The sequence below is a fragment of the Blennius ocellaris genome (genome assembly GCF_963422515.1).
Source record: "Blennius ocellaris genome assembly, chromosome: 14".
Classification (NCBI taxonomy): domain Eukaryota; kingdom Metazoa; phylum Chordata; class Actinopteri; order Blenniiformes; family Blenniidae; genus Blennius; species Blennius ocellaris.
In genome coordinates, this window is record NC_137663.1 from 21871132 (window position 1) to 21898451 (window position 27320).

General features: G+C 42.6%; 1 protein-coding gene across 1 annotated transcript; it reads left to right on the plus strand.

The window, feature by feature from the left end:
• The first annotated feature begins 1725 nt into the window (after window positions 1-1725).
• Window positions 1726-26210, plus strand: kdm6bb (lysine (K)-specific demethylase 6B, b). Its single transcript, XM_080508766.1, has 22 exons — window positions 1726-1825; window positions 4089-4224; window positions 7918-7974; window positions 9891-10014; window positions 11229-11285; window positions 11403-11619; window positions 11705-11953; window positions 12083-12226; window positions 12316-12594; window positions 13543-16109; window positions 16205-16331; window positions 17194-17299; window positions 17496-17701; window positions 18729-18901; window positions 18989-19057; window positions 19136-19284; window positions 19432-19546; window positions 19719-19906; window positions 20066-20207; window positions 20309-20435; window positions 20527-20697; window positions 22514-26210. The coding sequence occupies exons 4-22, from the start codon at window positions 9896-9898 to the stop codon at window positions 22535-22537; spliced, it is 5229 nt and encodes a 1742-aa protein (XP_080364892.1). The 5' UTR covers window positions 1726-1825; window positions 4089-4224; window positions 7918-7974; window positions 9891-9895; the 3' UTR covers window positions 22538-26210.
• Window positions 26211-27320: the final 1110 nt, after the last annotated feature.

Consider the following 27320-nt stretch of genomic DNA (forward strand, 5'->3'; position numbering starts at 1 on the left):
AATAGTTCAGTAATTTCCCTGTTCAGTAATTCGTTGTGCTGCAGTACTAATAATTGTCCACTTGATGGCAGTGTAGACCTAAAACTTTATTGGTTTCTTGTTGTATGATGAAAAAGCAAGAAGACCAAAGAAAGAAAGAAAATAATACAGATTTTAAAAGTTTTTATTCTAAACTTTTTGATAGTATTATCACACTCACTTTTTAACAGCCCATGTACATTAAAATTGTGCAGCATCGTGGGATTTCAACAGTTGTTTTTGTTATTAGTTTAATTATATGTCCAAGCTCAGACTATTGTTTACACCAATGCAATGATTAGTACTTTTTGAATGTATTATTTGTGTGTGTGTGTGTGTGTGCGTGCGTGCGTGTGTGTGTTAGTGTGTGTGTGTGTGTGTGTGTGTGTGTGTGTGTGTGTGTGTGTGTGTGTGTGTGTCACTGAGTTCACTGTGTTTATTCATGTCATGTAAACAGTTGTTTCCAATTTTGTCCCTGCTGGCTCCCCGTACTATGACTCCATAAAAAAAAAAAAAAATCAAAATTTCTATTGTAAATTGTTTAACAACAGCTCGAGTCTTATGTACCTGAAACCTACATACGTATCGATTGAATATTGTATTTGACTGTAATTCTAGTTTTAATAAGGTTTTTTTTTTTTTTTTTTTTTTTTTACTGTTCAATGTACGGATGGTAGATTTCCATGGAGCCAGCAGGGGGCGTGGTTCAACAGATATTCTCCATAAAACAACCCAGACTAAGTGCTGCACCAAAGCTCGCTGATTGGTCCATATACTCACATGGGGTTGGGAGCTGGCCAATGGGGTTTCAGCTGCTCGTGGTCTGTTGCTAAGGCACTTTGGAGCTTTAAAGAAATCAGTCAGCGGCAGTCTGCCTCTCCACCATTTCGGTGTGAGTCCGACCCGGCTTCCCAGCAACCCTGCCGGCTTTTTGGACCCTCCCTGGTGGACCAGGAGCTCCACCTCCCCCCTGGTTGTCCTGTCACTTGACATTTGAGCTCAGCCAAAACACTGGCGGACCCTCTGTCACCATTTCTGTAACAGGAGCCCCAAACATGGCAGAAACTTCACCCTTTTTTTCAGATTGTCTGTGTGTTTTTATTTTTATTTTATTTTTATTTTGGTCAACAATAACACATTTTTTTCTCGCATAATGATATGCAAAAAAAAAAAAGTGTTTGCATCTTCTTTTTTTTTTTTTTTTGCAAGAAATAATAAAGCCACAGACTATTATGTGCATGCCAGCCAAATGCAAGTGATAGCCAGGAGGACAAACATGCCCGTATCAGCTCCCAAAGATTATTTTACAGCAGTGGAGAGATTTTAAATATCTCTTCTACTGTACTGGCTCTGTTCCAACTTACACACACACACACACACACACACACACACACACACACACACACACACACACACACACACACACACACACACACACACACACACACACAAGCAGGGAAATAAAGAGCCTCTCTTTATTTCTCTCTGGCTGTTTCCCCTCCTCCTGCCTCCTCTTGTTCACTGCAAAATGTAATAGATAGGCCACTTCTGCCCTCTCATTGGCTGATCCGCCCGTGATTGACAGCTGGTGGTCCCGCCCTCCCCCTCGGTGTCTACACATGGATCGGTCTGCTATGAGAGCTCGAGCATCAGAGAGTGGAGTGGAAACAGGAAGAGGAGGCGAGGGGGGGGAGAAAGAAGACAAGAGGAGAGGATCGGGTGAGACAAGGTGGCGAAGGAGTGAAAGGGAGGAAAAGGGGAGCAAAGAGGGGCGTGTGGACCAAAGGGAAGGACAGATAAAAGAGAGGTAAAAGAGCAGCACTCCGGTCCAACTTGGTTTTGCTTTAATGGATTCATTGGGAATACAGTTGCATGCATTTCACCCCTGATCCAGTGTGTGTGTGTGTGTGTTTCTCCTAAGTGTTTCTTTCCATTTGTTAATTACTGTGTAAATACATTTTGATGTCAGTGTTTGAGACCGATTTGTTTCTTGCTAGAACATACTGCAGTGTGTGTGTGTGTGTGTGTGTGTGTGAGCGTGTCTGCAGACTGCTGCACATTCATGCATGAAGCGCACACATGCACACGCACACACACACACACACGCTCACACTGCTCACGTGCAGAGACACAGCCAGTGTGGAATATGAAATGCTGAATGTGGCTGAGGGGAACTGTTGCAGTCTCACTTCTGATGTGGTTACATTGTACTTAAACTGTTGCATATCAGCCTTTTGTGTGGAGTGTACAGTTGTAAAAAACAAAAAACAAAACCCCAAACAAAACAAACAAAAAAGAAAGGTACAGTGAGATGATTAATGTTCATTTAGAGGACTGTCTGAGCGGGCTTCATCCTGCACTACACTGAGATTGCAGCTCAGTTTGTTGGTTTCTAATGGTTTTTTGGTCAAAGGTTGACTACATAATCAGGTGTGAGTTACTGGAGAAGAAAAAAAACCAGTCCACAAAGGACATTTAGGGTTACTGGGACTAAAGTACAGCATGAACCCAGTGTGTGCTTTGGGCTGATATGATTGTCAGCTTAGTGAACCACCTGGATGGCCATTTCTAGGTTAGCATTCCTGCTCACAACCCTGCTGTCTGACCCACACACACACATACAGACACATGCATTAGTCTCTTCTTTGAACCTGTTGACCTGCTACGCTGTCACTGTTCACCAAAAATAAGCTGTCCATTTCGCATTGTTTGCAAAAGACACCCCTCTTTCTTGTTCTTGACCTTGCCTTGGTACATTCCAGCACCCCTCAGAGGGCTGTGCTTTATGGAGCATACACCGGGAGAAGCTGCTATTACAGAGAGGCAGAAAAGGGGGATAGAGCAGAGGGAAGCAGGGGCTGCGGGGATGTTATTTTTAGAAATGTGATTGATATTCGCCTCTTACTGTACGTTCTTTCTCTGTGATCGCTGTTGCAGGCCGGCGTCCAATAAAATCACACACGTGCATGCGTGCAGGAGGGGTTGGTTTGCTCATCCGGTGGCTGTCTGACTGTACGGTGTTGCTCCTCGATTGCCCCTCCATCTGTGCAAACCCCCCCCCCCCCCCCCCCCACACACACACACACACACACACATACACATCTCCAGTCTTTCGTGTTAGCTAGCCTCACAGCCACCAGAGAGGATCCTGGTCTATTGCAGCCCATCCTTCCTTTTATGGTATAGGAGCAAGAGTCGCTACTACACACACATACACACTCACACACACACACACGTATGAAATCACAGCAAGAGATTCACACCTGCAGTGCCTCACTGCGGCTAGTATCATGAGAGACGAGCATAAATGCGAGTGCTTGTTTCCACAAGCTGGAGTGTGCCGAGCTCTCCTGCACTACTCGCTGCATATTTTCATTGAGCTTGATGGAGCCGCTGAATAAATGCAGCCGCCATCCGAAGAGAGGGAACCGAGAAATGTGGACATTAAATCCCATTGACTGCTCACCCCTCCACCCCACCACCTTCCACTCTCACTCTTTCTCTCCATGTCAAAATCACACACAAATGCAAACACTCCCCTCCTCGGCTTGAGGCCTTCCTCCCAGCTCTGGACTAAATGATATCATCGGTTGCCAGGGATACAAGGACACAGCGTGCAGGAGAAAAGGGAGGGTGAGGCATAGGCAGAGCCTGCGAGAGAAGGCAAGAGGCTGGGATATTGGGTGTCAAGAAATGTGGGGGGAAAAAAAAAAAAAAAAACCTGAGGGGGTCGAGCAGTTGAGATAGCGAGGGGAAAGGAAGTAGGAAAGAATGGGTGTCAAAGATAGCCAGCTCAGGTTTTCCCTTTCTCTTTTCGTTCACTTTCTTTGTCTGGAGATTTAACAACAGTGCAGATGTTGGTCGGAAGTAAAAGATAAAATGAAAAAAAAAAATGGGAAAGAGGAGAAACAGCAGCTATACCTGAGGGACAGAGGGGAGGCACAGCCCCAGGTTTAAAACAATAAAACCTTGCTGCCTTCGACATCTGTGCACCAACTGGCTATGGTATTTCCTCACTCTACTGTGTGTGTGTGTGTGTGTCTGTGTCTGTGTGTGTGTGTCTTTGCTAGCTTTGCAGAGGATGAGCCTGTCTATTTAAAGGGATCGGAGACCGCACAGGGCTGTCTTTCTATTCCTGGCTGGAGTTATCAAATTTGGACCAGAAAGTCTGTCCCTCTTCTCGTTTGTCTCGGTGCACATTGCGAGGTAAGAGTGGTCAGCGGGAGTGCAGACTCGCGCGCACACACAAAACACACACACACACACACGTGCTCCTACACTCTGCATCAGGTTTCAAGTAAATGTCTTCATTTTACAATGAGCAAATATTGTTAGCGAGGTGAGACTGTCAGAGGCTACATAGCCAAAATAGAAGGGCAACACTTGGGTCACAAAAGGCACACGGAGGTGGCAGGAAGTGTCAACAAGTTTGCCTTATAAAGGATCACTTGTGCACAAATGCAACAAACCTGCAACGTGTGGAAAGCAATGCCTTCCTTTAATAGAACTGGAACAAAGTTGGCTATAAGTTTCCACTGCACATTCTTTCTTTAAAGGTATCTGGCCAGGAAGAAAACTTAAGAAGGCTTTTAACCAACAGCAACTTAACCCATTTTGCACATGACATCATTTAGCCCCAGAGCTAAAATCCAGATGTTTTGAATTAACCCTCCACAGATGGGTTTCATATAAGAAGCACAGCGCCGTTGTTGTGGAGTCAAATTGAAGCTGCATTTGACTGACAGCTCCCCGTACAACACTCTTAACAAAGAAGGTCTACAAACAGATGCTGTGTTTACGGTCTGCAGGGGGGGGGGGGGGGGGGGGGGAAGCGCAGGAAATGCAGTTCTTTGTTTAAGGATAATGCACAACTGCAGAGAACCGTCGACAAGTAACTGGCATCGATTGAAGTCAGAAAACTTTTTTTTCCCTTTATTTAGAATAACAACAATTTAAAATGTCTTGGGCCACAAAATAAACTCATACATCCAGGATTCTAAGCAAAGCAAACCCGTCGTGCCAACATTGCTGAGGAAGTAACATGGGCATTAGACGAGAAAGCTCTGAAAGCTGATCTCGGTATCAGCAGATTTAATGTATGATGAGGTGATATAAGGATTAGAGTGGGTATTGCCAGACGTCAGGGCTTTCACCAAGCCAGACGACCCAGCGGGCTGAAGCGTGTGGGATTTTTTTTTTTTAACCATTCCAAACTGTAGAAAATGGATGTAGTGTCCTACAGTGAGTTGTCTGGGCTGCAGAAGCACCACCTGTTGGCAACAGAAAGTGCAAATCCTTTGTTTCTTTCCCCTGAAATGTTGGATGTAGTCCATGGAACCGGGATCTTGAAATATCTTTTTTCCCCCCATGTCTGTCAAATTCATGCCGTTTTAAGATTAATCTTTACTTTTGGTCAAGGAAATAGAGTCAAGTCAGAATAGTTGTTGAACATCGGGTCACAACTGCGGTATGGCTAGAAGACATAACACACGGGCGGATAACAAAGTAAATAGCAAGACTGCAACTCTGGTGTGATCATGACCCGACTCGCCTTCCTGATGCACAGACAGTGTTGGCTCTGCTGCTTCCTGGGTTTTAGCCAAAATCACATTACCTGGTGTTCAAAGGGGTATCATGCATCTCAGGCAACATACTGACTCTTGACACTTGCCGCTTGCACCGGCTGCACACATTGTGCCCTGTTTTGTGCACAACACTAACAACACTCTTCAATTGCATCTCTTCAAACTCTCCATGCAAAGTTCATGCCTGTGCACAAAGGGGGGAAAAAACAACCTGTGGGCTAAATAGCTTTTCTGAAGGAAACTCTTGAGACATATTGTGTCTGATGTATAGTTTTGCGTAGATGGCGAATGCAAAGCTGCTCATTGAGACACAGATTTGCAGCCTTTGTTTAACTGTATGTTAGTAGTGTATCCAGGCCTGTTGTGTCTTCTTTGTAAGCTAAAAATACATCTGAATGCAGTTGAGTCTGAAAAGCCCGAAGCCACAACACTCAGAGGTGTCTGGCTTCAGTTGCTCTAGCAACTGGTTGGAAATATACGCGGAGAGGCTGCTCACTTCCCTCATTCATCATGCACAAAAAGGTTAGCGCGGCACAGCTGCACCATCCGAACCACAAGAACAGACGTACATTGGTGTGATGGATCCTGACCATCCAGCAGCAGATCGAGGTGTGGTTCCCCTGGAAAGTAGACGGAGGTTGTAACAACATACTCGCTGAGAAAAAGAAAGGCACCAGTCTGTCAGAGGGCAAACAAAGGGCAAACACCCTTTGAGCTATTTAGAGTCATTAATTAACCTAATGAGCATGTCTTTTTATCGTGAGAGGAAGCGGAGTGCTGAGAAACTCTATGCTGCAACAGAGAGAACATGGAAACTCAATGCGCTTCTTGTTCTCAGGCGACCGAACCAGCCACTGCCACACAGTGCCTCCATTTACATACACTTGCACACAAAATAGTGAATCTAAGACTGAAGTGCACACAGTGCGACACAGCTGAAGTCAAAACACAGTGAACAATGGCGCCGTGTTTCAGTTTTAATCAGAATTTCCTTCCTTTGTCAACTTTTGTTCATTCGTGTTTAGAATAAGACGTATTTCACAATCTCAAGTCTCAAGAAGAATGTGTAATGTTTTTTAGCAAATCAAATGGAAGAGGGAGGTTTACAGACTCTGTTAGAAGAAATCACAACTTTTTAAGATGATGTAACCTGAGTTTTTGACCTAAGTAGTGGAACTACATGATATTTGTTGAACATGAGATAATGTCATTAGGTATTGTGATCACTGTAATTTGCAACAAGAGATGCGTTCTTCCAGATAACAGTGCTTCTTATTGTAGGTCAATCAGTCTTGTTGATATCACAATATTCTGTGCGTCACTACTTTATAGTATTAATTTCAAATGTCTTTCTTGTATAGTTGATGGCTTACGTAAGATCTGGGCACCTGTAGTTGGGTTCTCTCCTCAGTTTCCACCTCAGGGGAAGTGGTAAAACTTTGCACAATGACTCGTCATGCTGTTTATAAATAGCTTCGGGGAATGAACACATATTGAGGTGCAACCTGTCACCTGCAGAGCAGCGCTCCGTTCAGCATCCAGAGTGACTCAGAATACGGTTAGTTCACATCAACGCGTGCGCACGTCAACATCAGGAGTGACACATCATTTACGAGCACGGTTGGACGGAGCAGGATTTGCATCAAACATCAGTACAAAAGCACAGAGAAAGTGCAGGTGCAGTGTTACCGGATAACTGCACCCAGCCTGACATGACCTGCTGCAGGTCACTGGACAAGCTAATAAAGCTCCGTGTGCACCTAGAAATATGTGTACCAGAAGCAAATGGGACATAGTGAGGGCTCGAGTGAATAAACTAGCATCTGATTAAAAGCAGTGGGCCTTGATGGCCACGGTGAACCCCTGTCGAGTAGTCCATTTGAGCCTCATCCAGCTTCGACTCTGTCAGTGATTCAAGGAGTCGTAGCTTAAAGCGACACAAAGGAAAAGGTGGGAAATATAATACAGCAGACCACCAGGATTTTTTTCCCCCCTTTCCTTTGTTCTTAAAGTGAAGCTGCCATGGTCTTTGGTCATACTGCCATGCTTTTTTTTTTTGTTCTGTCACTGGATGGCCACTGGCTGTGGTGGCTGCTGGGTAGCTCTGATTAGAGACAGGCTAAGTGCACAATGCAGCTCTGGCTGACTGATGATACGGCCACCCAACAGATACGGCGCAGCATGAGGAATTACACGACTGCAGATGCACAAAATGCCCGTTTGGCATTGATCAATTGCAGATATTGTACGGATATGGTCTAGAAATACAATAAAGGTTCAGACGGTCTCACTGAGGCGTGTGTTTTGTCCACAGGCTGCCGTTTGCTCCCAGGTGTGAAGTGGAGGGCCTCCTAAATACAGACCAAGACTGGTAACCACACAACACTTGTTTGTCTCTCTCTACTTTGTGGGTTTGATTGTGGGCGACTATCTCAGCGCAGATCTATTATTTACACCTTTGTTCAGTGATTGTTTGTAGCTTTGACACAATTGCAGGTGAATAAACAGTCCTGCAGTTGTGTGACTTCATAATGAAATAGTTTTTTTGTTACTACTTTGTATGCCTGACATGTTTTTGTGCAGCTGAAGCTAAGCATTGATATGACATAAATTGTAAAGATCTCCACATGCTGCTTACATGAACAATATAGAAAAACAAGTAATAACTAAACATCTAAATAAAAAGCTAAAAGTACGTAGTCATAAAATGTCAGTGATTCTCCATTGTGGTCATTAATTCAATCTAAATGACAGTGAAAGTGATCAAACTTCAATGTAAAACCAGTGTTATCAATGTTTTAAAAGGTAAATGTGTGTTACAAGTCTTGACCCTTTTTAATAGATGGAATGGCTGTAAAACGGCATATTTTCTTTTAGTCATAAAGGTTGCAGACCCCTGGACTATATTTGTGTCTTTTCGACTGAAAATTCAGAATTAAATCATCTTTTTTCCCAACTATGACAGTTGATATCTATCAAGATAGTTCACTGAAGAAACCTGAAAAAGCATCCCATTTCAACATCACATGATATTAGTACACCATCAGATTATAACATAACATTTATACAATATTGTGAAAAGATGCATGTTTAAATATTCACATTTCACACGGTTTGACTGAGAAAATCGACTAAAAGTGGAGTTAATGACCATGTGAAAGCAATCTACCCATGTAACACCAGTGGAGTACAATAAGTTTAATCTTTGTACATTAAAGTAAGTAGCGATGCTGACATGTTTTATCCTAATTATCTGTTTGTTTCTTTATTTACTTGTTCAGTAGTTTTTTTGCAGACACTATCATTTGAATCTGCCGGCCCACTATAAGTTTAAATACAGTGCTGACTTCAAGTTATGTCCAAAATTAGTGTGAAGTTGGTGTGTAATTTTCCTCAAACTATGTCAGACTCTGTAATCTTCTCGGCACTCCTATCTAATGTGACCCGTGTCAACATTTTTAGCTGCTTGTCATCATTTAATCACGAGATACTGCCCAGAAATCGATGTGGGGTATTTTCTGAAGTAAGCCTACTTGGGATTAGGAAAAAATTGAAAATACAGCATCTATCCCACTTTGTGTGGCACAGCTCTAATATCTACAATTACAACTGAGAGGGGACGTTTCACTGCTATTATACAGTTTCTCCACATTTGGGATTCCCCCCAAATTGTTTACATCCCTTCGAGGCTGTGCCAGCATTTTGATCACTTCACAAATAGCTCTGAGTCCCACAGAAGCGGGGAGTTGGCTTCATAAGTTGTGTGTGTCTCACAAAAACCTCCGAATGGGTGGTGACATTGTCAAATTGACGTATTTTGTCTGGATCCAGGAGGAAAATTGAATTAGTGGAGACAAATACAGTAGCAAGAACAAGCAGAAAAGAGAATATTAACCCCTTATTGTCTTCTCTCTTCTAAAACGATCATGTAAGATGACCTAAATATTTTCAGTTCAATGCTCCTCATAACCGAGTGTCATTGTATGTTGAGAATCCTACAGTACGATCATGTCAGATCATGTCAGATTGAATATTTATAATCTTTAGTGCTCCCTCACGGGGGTCCCAGGCTTTAGGTCAGGGACCACCGTCTTAACACTCTGAGCTCCTCTATTCTGTTTGTCTTTCTTTCCCTCGTCTCCCCAGGTTCTCATGTGCAAACTGTCATGTTGTTGGCTTTGTATAATTTATTGTAACCTCACTATGTGGAGTGTCAGGAGTTCGCTGAGCTCTGATTGGTCCTCTATAAATATAACTGAGCTGGATTGAACTCCCTCTGCGTTGCAGGCTGCATGTATCACCCAGCAGAGCTCTACTCCGGCCGTAACACATGGGACTCCTATCCAGCTGGAGGACCTAACAGAGGACAATGGGCTCCTGTAAACAATCGGCCCTGGAGCCACACCGAAAGGTCAGCAGCTCACACAAAGAAATGGGTCGTGTTTTGCTGCACAGTCACAAGTTTTCATTGCCATTACAAATGCACATGTGAGATTGCAGTAGAGGCAGAATGCTTTGTTGAACTTCCAATGTCACATGGGGCTCTTTATGAGCAGATATGATAAAAAAAAAAAAAAATGCAGCGTTATATTATCAGAAATTAAACTTTGAAGTGGGGGTTCATGAAGGAGCCATTCGAGGTTTGAACGTCCCCTACATGGTGATGGCACCTGGCCATTCTTATCTCGGCTGATTCAGGAGGAGCACTACTTTATGGGACTGAAGCGCCGATTAGCATATTCATGCTGCAGCTGTGGGAATAAACGCATCTGCAGCTCAAACAAGGCAGAAATTGTTTGAATGAAACTTTTAAATTCTTTTACTGCAGCTGGCAAAAGCCACAAACAGGCCTCTCTGATGAGGCTTATTATTATGATTGCAAAGCAACGTTGGGCTTTAAATTGTTGCTTTAAGCAACATAAACAACAGACAATAAAGAGTAATCGCTTAAATATAAATAATACAAATGAAGGCCAAGCAGAGGGCTCACTCGATGTGAAACTAGCGACATTTATGAATTAGGAAATACATTATAGTGACTTTTGAAGTTGGTATTTTATAGCAATGGCAGGGAACGTATGGGAGTCTTGGCATTATAATTTTTTATTCATTAGTATTGATTGAAATGGTGCTAAAAAGAAATGCGTGGAGGGACTGAATTTATTGTAAGCATATTGCAGATTAATGAAATTCAGAAAATGAGCTTTAGGGCATAAGTGTAATAGTTGTAACACGACTATATATTCCAACATTCTTTCACAATCATATCTTATAATGTAAAAAAAACAGTTGTTCAACTAATATTTACTACTTGGATTGAGATATAGCATGTGCGACATGAGAGAATGTGAATATGATCCTCCCACTCTTTCTCTCAGTATTGTATGTGAAGCTTTTCACAACAAAGGTTAATTATTGACTATGAGAGAAATGCTCCTGAAGTTTGGAGCAAGTTAATGATTCTTAAGATGTTTGGAAGGTGATGGGGTGTTAAACTGAAAGATTAAATATGTTTGAAATTAGTTTGATTTCTAACGTCAAGCTTCTTAATTTTTTTTACTTCCTCGAGAATTGTTTTATTGCCTTAAGAGAAGGCCACTTTCATGCATATTGTTGTGATTACAGATACCAAGGAGGGCGCAATCCATCACATCATCCAGTATCCAGTCGTCTTTACAACAGGTGAGCGAAGCAGAACATATACTGTTAAAATGGGAAATTACACAGATGTGGTGAATCTCTGTCTCCACCATGATTTTTGTAGCTAAATCAGTTTCTTTTTGTTTTTGTTTGTCTTAGGGGGGACAGACCAGTGAGCCATGCTCAGGACAAGAGCTTCTCAAAGGGCCACCAACAGCTGCTGCGAATTTGGGATGGTAAAGAGCAGCCGTTTGAGGCTCAGAACTGGCACCACAACTCCACACGCTCATTCCACAACCGAGCTGGCAACAGCAATGGTTATCCAGCGGGACCAGGGGACCGCTATGCAGACTGGGACAACAATGTCAGCAACTCGGTAGTGAGACCCACCAGTCTGGAACAATAACATCTGAAAGGGACTTGATTCCTTGTCCATGACTGGCTGCTCTGTTCTTTTACAGCATGGCAGTCCTCGCCTGCACCGCAACAACAGGGAACTGCAGCCCCCGCTGGAGAGGTGGGCCCCCTCAGATTGTCGTAGGAGCTTCTCAGGCAGGATGGTAAACAACAGGCCAGGACCCTGGAAACGGCCGGTCCTCCACCACCAACGGCGGGAGCAGCTGCACCAGCACGGCCCATCCACACAGCACCCTCTATCCCCGAGGGAAGATTGTCCGGCTAAGAGGAGAAGAGACTTGGGACCTGATCAGGTAAAAGTTCCTCACAAAGCTTTGATTTGTTCAACTCACCCCTGTTCATGGTGCTCAACTCCTGCAGAAGAGCACCACCTGTTGGAGGGGTCTCACTTCATTTTCTTTCTTTTACTCTGCTTGGTTTAGTCGTCTCATCCCGGATCGAGACATTTACCCCTACTCACCCGCATCCCATCACCACCTCGCCACCACCGCAGCAACCAAGATGACTGGAAGCCTCTGAATGAGAGTCACCACTCTGACCACAGGACCTCTGCAACACAACAACAGGTAATGCATCAAAATGCAGTGAGTGATCATCACCCTATCTGAACTAGTGCACATTCATTCTTTGATCAAATTGCGTTTGGTGTTCACAGGAAACCTCGAAATTACGAGCTGGGGAGCACGGCTTCAGCAACACTGCACCAGTGAACCAGAGCTGCGGCAGCAGGCAGCCACACCACGGAAGCAGAGGGAAGGTCGAGCGGAAAATATTGTCTTCACCAGCAGACCACACCCGTGTGCCTTACAGCCACCAAAACCATCATTATCACCATCAGCGGCACACTGGCCACCCCCGAGCCCCACAGCACAACGCCCCGCCACGCCCCCTGGAGGAGAAGGACCCACGGAGCCACCACCACAAACAAAGCACAGTAAGAGGCATTTCCTATTCCAGTGTAATACGTCTGTTATCATTGCAGTACAATACTGGACATCTAAAAAAAAAATTTATATCATTGAAAAAGTTGATTGTTATGTCCGATTTTTCTATGCTCTTAACATATGAACTCAAAGGAGTTTTTTTTAATTTTTTTTTATTTGATAATTATGGCCTCTTGTTCCAAAATAAGAAGAAACATCTGGTCTTGTATAATATTACAATATTTTGGGAAACTGTGTTGTTGATTTCCATGATTTTGGAGCAAATCTTATGAGCGTAAAAGACACAATCACAACAAATCTAAATTATATGGAATGAAAAACAAACATTTTTAGAAATCCACTGGCAGACTAAATATGATTTTGTTTTATTAATCTGTGATCACAGCAGCAACCAAAACATTTTGCAATTTTATAATGCCGTGTGAGGAAAAGTTCTATAGTGATTAAACTATTCATCCATGTTTTCTATCCACTTCATCCAAGTTAGGGAGCTGGATCCGGTAAGAAGTGACATTAGCCAGATGGCAGGGTACAACCGGGAAACAGAGGCAGACAACTACACTTAGTGACATCTTTGGTCAATTTGGAGTCCATCATCAACCTAATAAGCATGTCTTTGAACTGTGGGAAGGAGCACATGGTGAAAAGCCACACACGCACACACATAACCAGCAAATTGCACACAAAAAGACCTTATTATACTGCACAACCCGGAGTGATTACTCAGTTGATAGTTGTTCAGTTCCAATCATTTCATTTGCTGGGTGAAGATCTTTAACCTGTCCACCAACTTAACTTTCTTTTTCCAATACCGAAAACATGGATAGGTTATTTTAGAAATGATATGATATTTCAGGCATAGCTTGTCTCAGTATATCAGTGACACACTGTCAAGTATTAAAAAAGCCCAAATGGTAATATATATTTTTAATTTGTAGGAAACTCAGCGCAGGGGAATTTCAAGAGATCCCGTCCTCTCCAAGTCTTCTGGTGTCGATCCTCCTCTCTATTCGTCCCAGCACTGCAGCCCTAAAGATGGAGGCTCCACTTCCAGCAGTCCCGGTGCTCCTTCCAGTCCCTCATTGTACACCGTGGCCTGCGGTAGAAAAGATCCTTCAGCCACCCAGCAGTCCTGCCCCAGTGGGCAGCAAAAACTTCACGAAAGCCCCAGTCACACCGCGAGGTCGAGCCTCACCTCCCCTGTATCTCTTTTGCCTCACACTGCTTCAAAATCCAGATCCTCAGACCCCAAGTACAAAAAGATGTCACAGCTCTGCTCACGGCAGCCACCTTACGACAAATCGAAAACAAACAAGCCCGAGAAGGAATCGGAGGAACACAGAAAGTCCGAGTACAAACACAAAGATATGCTGATCAGGAAGGAGAGGAAGGGCGAAGTTCAAAAAACAAATAGAAAGGGTGAGGAAAGGAAGAGGCGGAAGAAAAAAGAGGAAAAAAGGTTAGGAGAGAGAAAAAAGAAAAAAGACAAAACAGTTAAGAAGGAGAGAAAGCTTGTTTTGAAATCTAAAGTCAGAGAAACAGAAACATTTTCTTCAGTCTCCACCTTTAGCTGCGCAGAGGAAACCAAAACATGTAAAACAGAGGCTCCATCTCCGAACCTTGAGAATCAAACACTGTCGCCACCAAAACACAAGCACAGGGAGAGGGGGGAGCAGGCCAAGAAGACGACATGCAAGCCAAACGCTCTCCGTCGCGGCTGCATTTCACCGCAGCCATCCTCCAAATGTGAACGTCACAAACCAGCGAAAAAGAAGAGCAGCTCCACAAAAAATCCAGTCAAGGAATTAAAACAATCTCCCATCAAGACCACCAGCCTCAGCCCGACCTGCAAGACGCCGGGACTCGGCTCATCCCCAGTAGAAAATGGACCAACAGCAAAGACCCACAGCGCGCTCCCGTCACTTCATTTTAAAGCTTTGGCGCCTCTTAAAACAGTCTCCCTGCACAGTAAAGACGGTGGGCAGGGAGCGCTGCTCAACGCCCCGGACCTCCAGCCCGTGGCTGTGCTGGGAAGTTTGAGGGAAATCGGGGACAACCTGGCCAACACTCCCCCGGTGCTCAGCTGGCAGGGCTCCCCGGTGTCTGTTCTGGGCGATGATGAGGAGGAGTTAGAGAAAGGAGTCATAAGTCGACCTGTCCTCCAGCCCAGCCCCACCCAGTGTTTTTCACCTCCACCCATAGAGGGCGAGAATATTGATGATGTAAAGAAGGAGCCTTGTGAGGAAGAACTCGACTGTCGCCGTCATGATACGTCCGAACCGGACGAGGTGCCACCTCGTAGAGATGAGCAAGCCACTGAGAGTTTGAACGAAAAGGAGGTAGAGAGAAGCAGGGAGACCTCCGGCTCTCTTCTTCATGAGCTCCACCATCACAAAGCCGGTTTGGATGATGTCTTCAAGAGCCTGGCCACATTCCTGGAAGGCCAGAGGGTCTCGTGTCGAGGGGGACCTTTCGGCCGGCCTCCCGCTCGAGGTGTGAAGTATTCCTCTTCTCTTGCACTGGGGCCAGAGATCCACTCTCACGACAATCGGGATTTACCCCCCAAATCCAATCCCACAGCACCTTCCCATCCCGGAAAACAGTTGCCACTTCACTCTATCTCAGACACACTTTTGAAAACCCAGAGTCCAAAAGATATGAGCGAGTCTGTCACAGACGCCCCGGAGCAAGAAGGGAGGGAAGATAATGGGAGCGGTATAGAGGAGAATGACAAAGCTATGGAGGCGCTCCCAGAGAGAACACAATCATCATCTCTCCTGGATGGATCACTGAGTGCCGAGCTGAGGCTGACCACAACACATCCGGCCTCCTTCACCAGCCTCATCACGGTCTCTACAACAGAGGAGAGAGGAAACGGCAAAGACCAGGAAGCCACAGGTAGCAGCAGGAAGAAGAAACACAAGGCCAAGGACAGACGGAGAAAAGCAGCCATTAAGATCAAGATAAAGGCTGAAGAATGCAAGATCATCACTTCTAAAAGAAAAACAACTGAAATGAAGGAAGAGGGGAATGTTTCGTCCTCAGTCATCATCTGTAGAAACCCACCCAGGCCGCTGGCTGACAGTGTGAAGAGCCCGAATCCTCAGGAAAATTCAAGCTCATGTGGCAGCGACACCCAGAGAGAAAAGCTGGACACTGATGATGTGAAGACAACAAATGAGAAGAAGGAGAAGGAAGAGTTAGACAACAAGGCAGCTGGAAATACAGACACTGACACCTCACAGTCGGCATCAGCTGAAACAATCACTACACTTGAATCAGGTGCTCCCACACCAGCAAGTAAACCTCCCTGCTCGTTAGCTCCGGTCGACCCACTGAAACTCAAAGCACTGTCCCTGGGCCTGAAGGAGCTGAAGATCCTCCTCATCAAGATGGAGAGTGCCGGAAGGCAAACGTTCAACATATCAGAGCTGGAGGAACAGAGAGTCCCGTTTTCAAAGCTCAGCATCAAACACACGGCCACCGAGGTGATCCGAGCGTGCAAGTGAGTAGTCGCTCGGACAAACGGGCTTCCAGATTCTGGAGCTCTCCTCCGGTCCTGGCTGATGACTTCATGTTGCTCTGCTGTGTTTGTCCCAGGGGCACGGGGATGAAGGGGAAGTTTCGGGAGTCCTACCTGCTTCCCACTTTCTCTGTCAAACCCAAAATCGACATCGAGATCCCCATACCGCGGGAAAAGCTGAACCCACCGACACCAAGCATCTACGTGAGTGCGCAAGCTTCATGAGCCTCTTCTGTCCAAAGCAAACTAAGTGCAACCGTTTGGTCTGTACGCTGTTTAGTTGTGTGGATTGTCATGTAGTTTAATTCATAACAGTTTTAGCAAATTTAGCAGACCCCCAAACTACTTTATTAGGAAGTTACTCAAAATTTGAAGAGTAGCTATGAAATGTGATACTGTTGATGGACACTTGTGTAGTGAGCCTCTGAGTCTGAGATAAAATTCAGTTCATTTAAACTTAAATAATTTATTTGAGCTGTGTAATGGCAATGCTATTAAGTGTTTCTCCCTATTTATTAATCATTAATTATTCATCTCAAAGTGTAAGAGAATGATACAGACACACAATCACTGTATCCTACACAACTCATGCCAAGTACTTATTTTTGTTTTAAAAAAATTAGTTTAGACTTTTTTTTCCCTCCACATTATAAGAGATTGAGTTATCCTACTCCAATCCAAGTTGCAAGTCTGTAGCTCTTACACTTCCTACATAGTTTGATTCCTACTAATGTATGTTTCAATAAAAGTAATAATAGTTTTACATTCATTGTTTTTTTAAATAATGTTTTTCAAAATTAATAAAGGTAGAAAAAGTTGACTGCCAGATTCTTTTCTGAGGTTCTCTGGTGCCCCCTGGTGGAGACCTGAACTGCACTTTAAAGCCACTGTTTTGAATATATGTTTATAGCGGCAAACAAAATAATGCCAGTAAGATGGAGTTGTACAGTTGACTTTATAAAGCAATAACCTCTGACATCAGCTTTCTCATCAAAATGTTTGCAGCCTGCCAACAGTATTTTTCCATTGTTGGGGTCGAAATATGTGAAATGATTTGTTTCTGCAGCTGGAAAGCAAGAGGGATGCCTTCTCCCCGGTTCTGCTGCAGTTTTGCACCGATCCCAAAAATGCCGTAACAGTCATCAGAGGTCTCGCTGGATCCCTCCGCCTTAGTAAGTTTACCTCACCTGCTGATCTCTGTATATTCAAAGCAGAGTGATTGCATTTCAGTCTATCGTGCAGGGAACAACTTGTTAAATATTTGAATGCATAATTTACCGTACGTGTTTTAAAAGTCATCAGAGAAGCTAAACTTGTGCATCTATATGATAATTCTTGTTTTTTCTGCTTTCTTTTTCCCTCTGTGAGACCTCGGTCTGTTCTCCACTAAATCTCTGGTGGAGGCCAATTCCGACCACGCGGTGGAAGTGAGGACTCAGGTGCAGCAGCCAGCCGACGAGAACTGGGACCTGAGCGGTGCGTTGCAGACGTGGCCGTGCGAGAGCAGCCGCTCACACACCACCATCGCCAAATACGCCCAGTACCAGGCGTCCAGCTTCCAGGAGAGCCTGCAGGTAGACATTTTCTCCCATGCCCGACACGTGCACACAACACATTTCAGTTTCACATTCGGTGATCAGAGGTGTGTTAGTTGACTTACTTTCAGTGCATCAGATACATACAGTTTCAAATCGAGTGACTACTAGTGTAATAAAAGCCAATAACCTAATAATTTTCTGATGTTAACATAAAATTATGACCATAATTGAGAGAGTATTGAATATGAATATGACAACTGTGCCTTCAACAAAAACTCCCCAAATGCACTCCCATTTATGTATTATTACACCTTTGGCTACACTCCACATTTGTAAATGACTTTTTAATGCAACTTCATTCTAATAACCAATTAATGGAATAACTTATATTATTAGCAAAATGTTCTCATAGGTTCTTATGTTATGTTATTGACTTTGATACATTTAACATCTACATTATTATTAGATTGTTTACAATCATTTATTATTTCTCTATTGTGTGATATTTTCATTATCTGGAATCAATTTTCAATTTAATAAACAAAAATTCTTTTTTATCATCAAACTACCTTTGGTTTAAATATATGGTTTATTTTGATTGTGATATAGACTCATCTTGTGTGGGGTTTTAATTATTATGTATTTATGACTGCTGTCTAATGTGTTACACTTTGCATTTTGGTCCACACAGACAATAAAAGTCAGCAGGTGTAACAAGTAGCCAAGATTAAATGAGTACAAACAACCTCATGCACAAGTCCCAGACAAGTCAAATTTGTCCAATGAAAATAGAGCTTGTTGAATCTGAAACAGATGAACAAACAATCTTTAGAGAGAACAAAAATGAGAGGACAAGACAAATAGTAGGATTTTTTTTTTTTTTTTGCATATTGTTTGGAAAAGTTATTTAAAAAAAGTTGATTTAATTGTGTAATTCAGCATTTTTCTGGATGAAATGGTAAACGCAAACTCTTGCTGAGTAGACGTGAGTCCCTTCCTCGTTTGAAGCTTAGAAGCGGATTGATTTGTTGCTGTCAGCTGAGCTCATGTAGATGTGTTATAGGAGGAAAAGGAGAGCGAGAACGAGGAGGACGGCGAGCCGACGCCAGACCCTTCAGCGGCCATGAAAGCAGGTTTGACACTAGCCATCAGTAGTCCCACCTTGGCGACTGCAACATCCAATTCATCTCCCCTCTTTGGCAAAGCTGCCCTTCTTCACACCAGCAGCCCGCTCAGGTTAGCACCGTCACTGCAATCCGTTCGCGTGAACAAAAGAAACTCCCATTTCACTGTGTGAACCATCCTCTCTGTCTCCCCCCCCAGCTCAGACCTGAAAACATCTGGGAAGGTCATCAAATTCGGGACCAACATTGATCTTTCCGACCCCAAAAGGTGAGATTTGAGTGAGGTCTAAGCCTGCCGACGGTCCGTGCCGCGTCACGTTACCCGCCATGTGTTTTTGTTCACAAGGTGGAAGCCGCAGTTGCAGGAGCTGCTCAAGCTGCCAGCTTTCATGCGAGTGGAGTCCAGCAACAACATGCTGAGTCATGTCGGACACACCATCCTGGGCATGAACACGGTGCAGCTCTACATGAAGGTGCCGGGCAGCCGCACGCCAGGTCAGCCACAAACTGAGAGATTTTAATATTTATTCTTCATTTGAACAAAAAAAAACAAACAAAAAAAACACTCTTGTGCAAAACAAAGGCAAGCTTTGAAAACCGTTTGTGGTGTTTTAGAAGGTTTAGAATTGTGTTTTTTTTAAGGTCATCAAGAAAACAACAATTTCTGCTCAGTCAACATCAACATCGGCCCCGGTGACTGCGAGTGGTTTGCGGTTCATGAAAACTACTGGGAGTCTATCAACAAATTCTGTGAGAAGTGAGTTAAGAGATTTCTTAATGTTGCTGATGGAAGAAGCAGCCACACGGTGGTGACTCTAACAGCTGAAACACTGAGCCCAAAAACACTGGTGCAGGTGTTTGACATGTAAATTTAAACTGTGATACTTTGTGTGTTTGGAGCATGAAGCTGACCTTTTCCTTTCCCACAGGCATGGCGTGGATTACCTCACAGGGTCCTGGTGGCCTGTCCTAGAGGACCTCTACAGCTCCAACATCCCCGTGTACCGCTTCATCCAGAGGCCCGGAGACCTGGTGTGGATCAATGCTGGGACTGTGCACTGGGTGCAGGCGGTTGGCTGGTGCAATAACATCGCCTGGAATGTGGGGCCGCTGAACTGTGAGTTAGAGACTGGGGGGGAAAAAAAAAAAAAAAAAACAGCACTTGAGTGTCAGGAGTTTTTCTTTGTCTCAAATTACTGACTAAATACACTTAAAATGTTCCATCGTATTTTGCTATTTGTTTTATTTTCTTTTTTTTTTTTTTTGTCTCTCCCAGCCTACCAGTACCAGCTCGCCCTGGAGCGCTTCGAGTGGAACGTGGTCAAGAAGGTGAAGTCGATCGTTCCCATGATCCACGTGTCCTGGAATGTGGCTCGCACCATCAAGATCACGGATCAAGACACCTTCAAGATGGTCAAGTAAGCCGTTTGTGTGTTGACCTGTGTCCGCGTGATTTACGCGTGTGCGAGAGCGCTCGTTTACATCATTGCCTGACGGGTTCCCCTCTTGTCTCCGTAAGACACTGCCTGATGCAGTCCATCAAGCACATCCAGATTCTCAGAGACCAGCTGTTGGCCGCTGGGAAGAAAATCTGCTACCAGAGTCGCGTGAAGGACGAGCCGGCCTACTACTGCAACGAGTGTGACGTGAGTGACACACACACCACACACACACACACACGCACACGTCTTCTTCTTCTTTGTGTGAGCCTCGGTACCACCTCATGTGTTTGCACAGATGGAGATGTTCGACCTGCTGTTTGTGACCAGTGAGAACAGCAGCAAGAAGTCATACCTGGTGCACTGTGAGGACTGCGCCCGAGCCAAGAGCCCGGCACTGGCCGGAGTGGTGGTGCTGGAACAGTATCGCATAGAGGAGCTGATGAGAATCTACGACACCTTCGTGCTGGTCAGTATCACCTCCTGAACTTGCACAACATGGGCTGTATAGTGATTTATGATAGATTCACAGTATTTTGACAATTTTTCAAAGATCTGTTCCATCATGTATGAGCAATCAAGTTGTTTTATAGAATCCGTTATACTCTTAGTACAGTGCCAGTAGAGTCAATAAAACTTAAAATGTTACCATGTTGGAATTTAAATATCTATTTAAAAAGTACATGTCTGAGAGATCATTACATTCAGTTCTGATCAACACAGAAAGATCAGTAATAAACATTCAAAACAAAGGCAGCAATATTGATGTATTTCAGGATTATTACATCGTCCAATACAGTGTAATCCAGCATTTTCAAAATTATCATCCACCCATTCTTTCAGTTCTGGGATTCCCTTTTTTTCTTCTTCATATTGTCGTATTTCACAAGGAAAACACACTCACATTTCTTATAACAAACTACAAATTCCTCTTTTGATGAATGACACACTCGCACTCCGCCTCCCAGTAAACACACACGGGAGACGCCAGGACTCTCTCACCGAAGCACACACATTCCCGAGTCCTAAGATTTTCCTCCTAACAGCCCAAATAATTGGATCTCCTCAGACACGGTGGGAAGAAAGTTTCTGTCTGTTCCTGCCTGACATTCGCGGCGTGAATTACTGCCTCTGGCTGCCTTCAAATAAACACGCTGCCTTCTCTCTTGGCAGCAGATGGGATGAGATCTCCCTGCACCCACTTTGGAAAAGGTTTTTCAAAACAGGCTTTTCTTCAGCCAACTGCTGAGAGCAGTGTCCAGCTGGAGATATCTGTTCCATATCATCAGCCTGTCTGTCTCTCCCCTTATCTTCCATCGTCAGCTGAGACGATCTTTGATTACAACATATTCACACAGTTTGCAAGTTCATCACGTGAGCATTGTATTGTAGTCATTTTCAATAGTAACTCTTTGGTTTTTGTGAAAATATAGAAATTGTTATCACTTACACTCTGTACAACAACAAATACAAAACTTTAGAGTTTAAACTTGAAAGTTTATATTGTGGTCTGACCCACTCAAGGTGAAATTGTTTACAGCCGTATGAGGCCTGTACACTGGAACATCTTTGACACCCCTGGTCAAGAATTATCTCACACAATGTAGACAGTTGCTTTTAAAGACGGCTGAAGAGCCAAACATGTATAACTGTTTCTAACAAATGCAAACTTCAGGTGTGTTTTCGCTCCTGTTCTGAAGTTTTTGCAACAATGAGGGGGACATACTCAAAACATACAAAAAAAATAATTAAAAGTTGTTCAAGTGTAGTTTCTCGAATTTGTTGAAGCCGAGCGCTGAACTGTCCACCTTGGAAAATGATCAGCTGTTTGATGTGACATTGCGCCAAAATTTGTCAAATCATTTGGCAAGGAACTCAAATCAGTGGAACGTCTGATGCTTCCAGTCACAAAACACACTGCAATGAACAAAACCAATTTCTGTAGTGTGAAAGCAGAGTGTGCGATCCCATCCATTCACACTCGGAGAACTATTTATGTATTTGGTGTTTGATAGATCCTCTCTACTCTCTACGTGTTGCAAAAGTGACAATAAACAGAAAAAAACTCGTAAAGCATTTTGTGAATGGTTGACAAAATGACTTTAATATAAAATCGTTGGTATTTTTTAAGCATCGTTGGGTTTGAGCAACTGCGGGATGTGACGAAAAAGCTACATGCGGCAATTTCTTTTCATCTTACAAAGTGATATGTACATTTTGTCGATCAACTCTTCCACCGGCTGCTCCAGCTGAACCCTCCTTCTTTTTTCCCCGCCCTCTTTCAGACTCCATCGCCCTCCACGAAGTGACGACTCCTCCACGGTGTCTTTCAGCCATAACCAAAACTCTAATGGCAGCACAAAATGTTGCCTTTTCCAGGCAATCTGTTCCTGCAAACACTTTCTCAATCAGCCAATCACGTTTACTCAGTATTGTTTACATCACACAATAAGGTATGGATACTCAGCCAATCCAACTACAGCTCACCGTCTTCCCCATACCAGCTGCTGATTGGACGTGTGCTTGGAAATAGAATGACTAGACTGGTAATTCTCACCAGAAGCATTTCAGATGAGTACAAAAAAAGAAAAGAGAGGAAAAAAAAATACACACACACAATGTGAGCACTGCTAGCACTGAAAATCAGGTTCTATATGTTCAACGGACACTGCTGTGATTCAAAAGCGTCAAGTAGCCGGTTCTCTGTATTGATTCAGGTACTTTTATGCAAATTCAGTAGAGCTTTTGTACACCAATCTAGTTATTCTATATGTCCATGAATTTGCTGTGATTCTATTGTACCAGCAGGGGAATCGCATCACAGGAGAAGTAGCTGATTGTCACATTTGGCATCGTATTAGTTCCTGTTTTTTTGTTTGGTATTCAGGTAAAGTCTCGCATTTGTAATTCCTGTTTGTAAAACTTTTTCGAGGTGCTATTTCAATCTTATTTATTCTCGTTCGATACTTAAGACGTTTTACCAGCCTAGAAGTACACCACATTGGCCTTGTGAACTGTATTTAGAGGTAATTAGACACACAAATGAGGTTTTATGTTTAAGAAAGAAAAAAAAAGAAAAAAGAAAGAAAAAGAAAAACTTTTTCTGAGTTTCTCTAAAATACGGGTTTACTCGAGGACTAATATGGTTTCGTTCTGAGTTGGGAATCAAGCGCGTAGAAGAGAGAACTTGTTTTTTCACTAGTCCAGCTAAACAGTGGTTGGCACAGTTTCTACGATTCAATGAAAGAAAAGAAAAAAAACACATAGTGACGTTTTATTTTTGGAATGGGAAAACATTCCCAGTTTTATACCTCTTTTGTTGCTATGTTCCTGTTTGTAGACGACGGACAAGATACATAATTGTAAATTGTGAAGGAATTTATGGGATAAGCAGTGGTGTGCATGGACGGGGTGCAGAGAGAGCGAGAGAGAGAGAGTGATAAGAGAGAAAAGAGAGACGGTGGGGGGGTGGTTGAAGTCACCATTGATGGTTCATGCCCCAGAAGTCCAAAGAAAAACACAATCATTCTCCAATGATGCAAAAACCCAGTGAGGTCAAACAGATGAGCTCCTCACTGCTGTCATCTCGCCACAGAATCTCCATCCTGGTGATCTTCAGCTGCGTGCACTGCTGCCACGGTTCCTCCTCTGTATTCAGTGAAGGGCACAAGAAAGGCTCATATAGTTTATGATATCTTTAGTTTAGACTGATATATGTCAGGGGATCACTACGTGTGGTTGGTGACCGCCAAAGAGAACATTTATACAGCTTCAGAGCAGAGCCTGGCCGATACTGAGGGTTGTTTTTTTGTTTTTTTAAGACAACTTCTAATACTATGTCAGTGGACTAGAATGTATTAAAACACATATGGACACACAAGTAATACTTCTTTGGTACAGAATCCTTAAATGTATTTAAAAAAATGTTTTAATTTTTTTTGTTTACTTATAACTCGTATGTTTTTATAGCAAAAAAACTGATTAGAAATATGTCATTTAAACACTTTGATCTGATTAGATTCGCTACTTATAATGATAATCAGATTGGAGTAGATGGTTTAATATTGACGGAATCAGACGTTAATTGTTCATCTAAACGGCATAATTTGATCTGTCAGTCTGAAAGATTTCTGAGTAAGTGACCATGTAAACCCAGCGGATTATTCTGATTTAGAGATAAATAAAAAGGTTTGAATAAAGCAAATTGCTAAATAATTAGGCCTCACATATACAGAAAACATCACATGTGAACGCATGAAGTTTACTGTAACTATTGGTTCACTGTTCATTTATTTGTATTCACTTGGAATTCCAGCATTTTCTTTCTTCTTGCAGTATCACATGTTTGATCCTGCACAGTTCCAATTAAATTACAGCCAGTCAATTATGTATTTTTGTATATAGATGCTGATGTATGTAACTACACCAGAGCCATTATTGTTTGATCAGTTTACCTGAAGTCTAAAGCCTGATTTAGCAATAAGGAAATACTACAAGTGATTTTAAAGTCAATATTATCGGTAGATGTCAAATCTACACATGGCCAAACTACTGCTTTTTGTAGCAAGTGAACTCCAAAAATTTGATGTATTTTTCATATTCTCAAGTGGGACCCTTGACCATGAAAGCACTATATATATATATCCTAAAATACCTCCAACATTTTTGTCTTTGCTGTACCGTGCTGCTCCCAACGGTACCACATACCGTTAGCATTTAGATTAATGTATCGGCCTAGCTCTGTTTTGTACGTTCAGGAGCTCTCACTCCTACACAGAATAGTTTGGAATCCAAATGGAGGCTCCACATCAGCGTCGTACGAGCTTTTCTCCGTACGTCGGACCCCCTCACCCCCACCCGCCCCTTCAAATGTCAGCTTTCACATCTCCCTTCTGCCCTTGTCGGTCTGTGCACACCCTCTCATGTACATAATGTATCTGTTTTCAGGTTTACTAGAAGACTTATGTAGTTTTGTTCTCACGCAGAAAAAAAATAACAATAATCTAATTTGTATATGGTCAAATTGTCCACCTCAGTCATTTTGTTTATTGTTGTTGCCATATTATTATACACGGTAACGAAATCCTGTTTCACTGTAGTTTAAAATACTGCAATGGGAATTTCTTCCCACTTTTTATACCTCTTTTTGTTCTCCGTTTTTTTTTTTTTTTTTTTTTTTCGAACACAGAGAAAATGAAAAACTTGTAAATTGTTGACATTATTTATACTGTACATGGTGGTTTTTCTTATATATTTATTGCATATCAAAGGATGCTTCACTTGATAAGGGGCTACAAGGTATTTTAAAGGTGTAGTGAGGTCATAACATGTGGATAGGGGAAGTGCAATCAGGGGGGTGGTGTAATTTTTCATGGTGCTAGACCCCTCTTTGCCTCAATGCCCCCACATTAAACAGCATATAATGATGTATGAACACAAGTCAGTCACACAACTCGGACCGACCGCTTGGTGCTCGGAAACCATTTCAACACCGTTTACTGGACACAGAAATGGTATGATGTCTTTGTACTGTATCTAACAGATGAATACCAGATCTTTTCTAACTTTTTATTGTTTGTTTGTTTTTGTTTTTTTATTTCGTTTCCATTGTATGAACTTCATAACCTTGTGAGGCATTAGTGGTTTTATGATGAGCATTAGCAGTAGTTGTACTTCTTGACACTTTTTGCAGAGACTTTTAGGGATGTGACTTTTATTGGCGTCGAGGTTTTTTCGTGTCTTGTCCTCAGCATTAGTATTTTTTGGAGGATGTGATGATGCTCTTACTTTTTTTTTCAATATTTGTTTTTATTTTTGTTTTTTTTGTTTTTGTTTTACTGGTTTGATTTTCGCTGCACTTATTGTTTTAAAAAGAACTCACATAGAAGAAAAACCTGAGCCAGACCTGTCTTAAATCCCTCTGTGATTTTTCTGTGACATATTGTATTGTTGTTCAAGAAAATAAAATGTTTTGATAAATTATTCAATCACGAGGTTTCGCCTTTGATTTCTTCTCTGTCATCTAAACAGGTGTTAAAAGGTTAACTGTGCGTTGAGCAGGGGTGGGCTATTAATTCTTCCGAGGATGCTACGTGGAACACTGGGGCTTCTGTAGAGGGCGAAGTTCTAAGTTTACTCAGATCCGAGATAAAAACGGAAAAAAAAACTCGAACTCTGCACCAGTGGTATGCTTGTTTTTTTTCACATTTGTATGAATAATGGAGGTTTAAAATGTAATGTTTGAACACAGCCAAGGGTTTGCCAAGTTGTAAAGGTTCCACTTCAGGAGTCACGTAAACCAGACATTAGTTGATACGGGTTGTTGAACCCCACAGGGGGGCGCTAAAGATTCATGGGGGTGGGTTTAACCCTTTTTGATTTTCGGAGGTGTAACATTTTTTTTATAGTCTTATCTATAGATGAGTCAGCATTTAATTAATGTATGTCATGAAGCTACCACATTTAAGTATCTCCATGAAAAGCACATTATTTATTAAAAGATATTTCATTTTTAAAAATACGATTTAAAACGTTTTAAAATACTGTGAAGATATGGGCAAGTTGAACGTGAACATCTTTTAAATCCCAGCCTCTCTTAAGGACACAAACTAATTAAGCTGAAGTCAAGCTGAATTCTTTGAAGTAGACTTGATCAAAATGAGGATTTTCGTGAGATTAGCAATGCGTTATTCGCGCTACAAAATTGTTGAGAGGCAAGCTAAAAAGTTTATTCCTCCTGAAGGCTCCAAAAAGACATTCATTACATATTTTGAAACAAATATTTCATGGGTGAAACTTACAGCAAGTTTGACTATGTACCCCTGACTATGGTCATTTTTTCCATGATGATAAGTTTGTAATCGTCGTGTTTTTTGACTGTAGTGGTCTGCTCTTCCCTGGGTTTTTATATATAGTTTAATTATTTTTGCAGCATGTTTCAATGTTGTTGTTTTTTTATTGTGTTTTAAATCACTGTGGTTTTAACCAGAAGTTCTATGGAAGTGCTGTTATTTGCTTAGTGTTTTCTTTTTTTCCCTCATAGTGTTTTTAGTCCCAATTGTCCCTAAAGTCCACAGACAGACTCCTCAAACC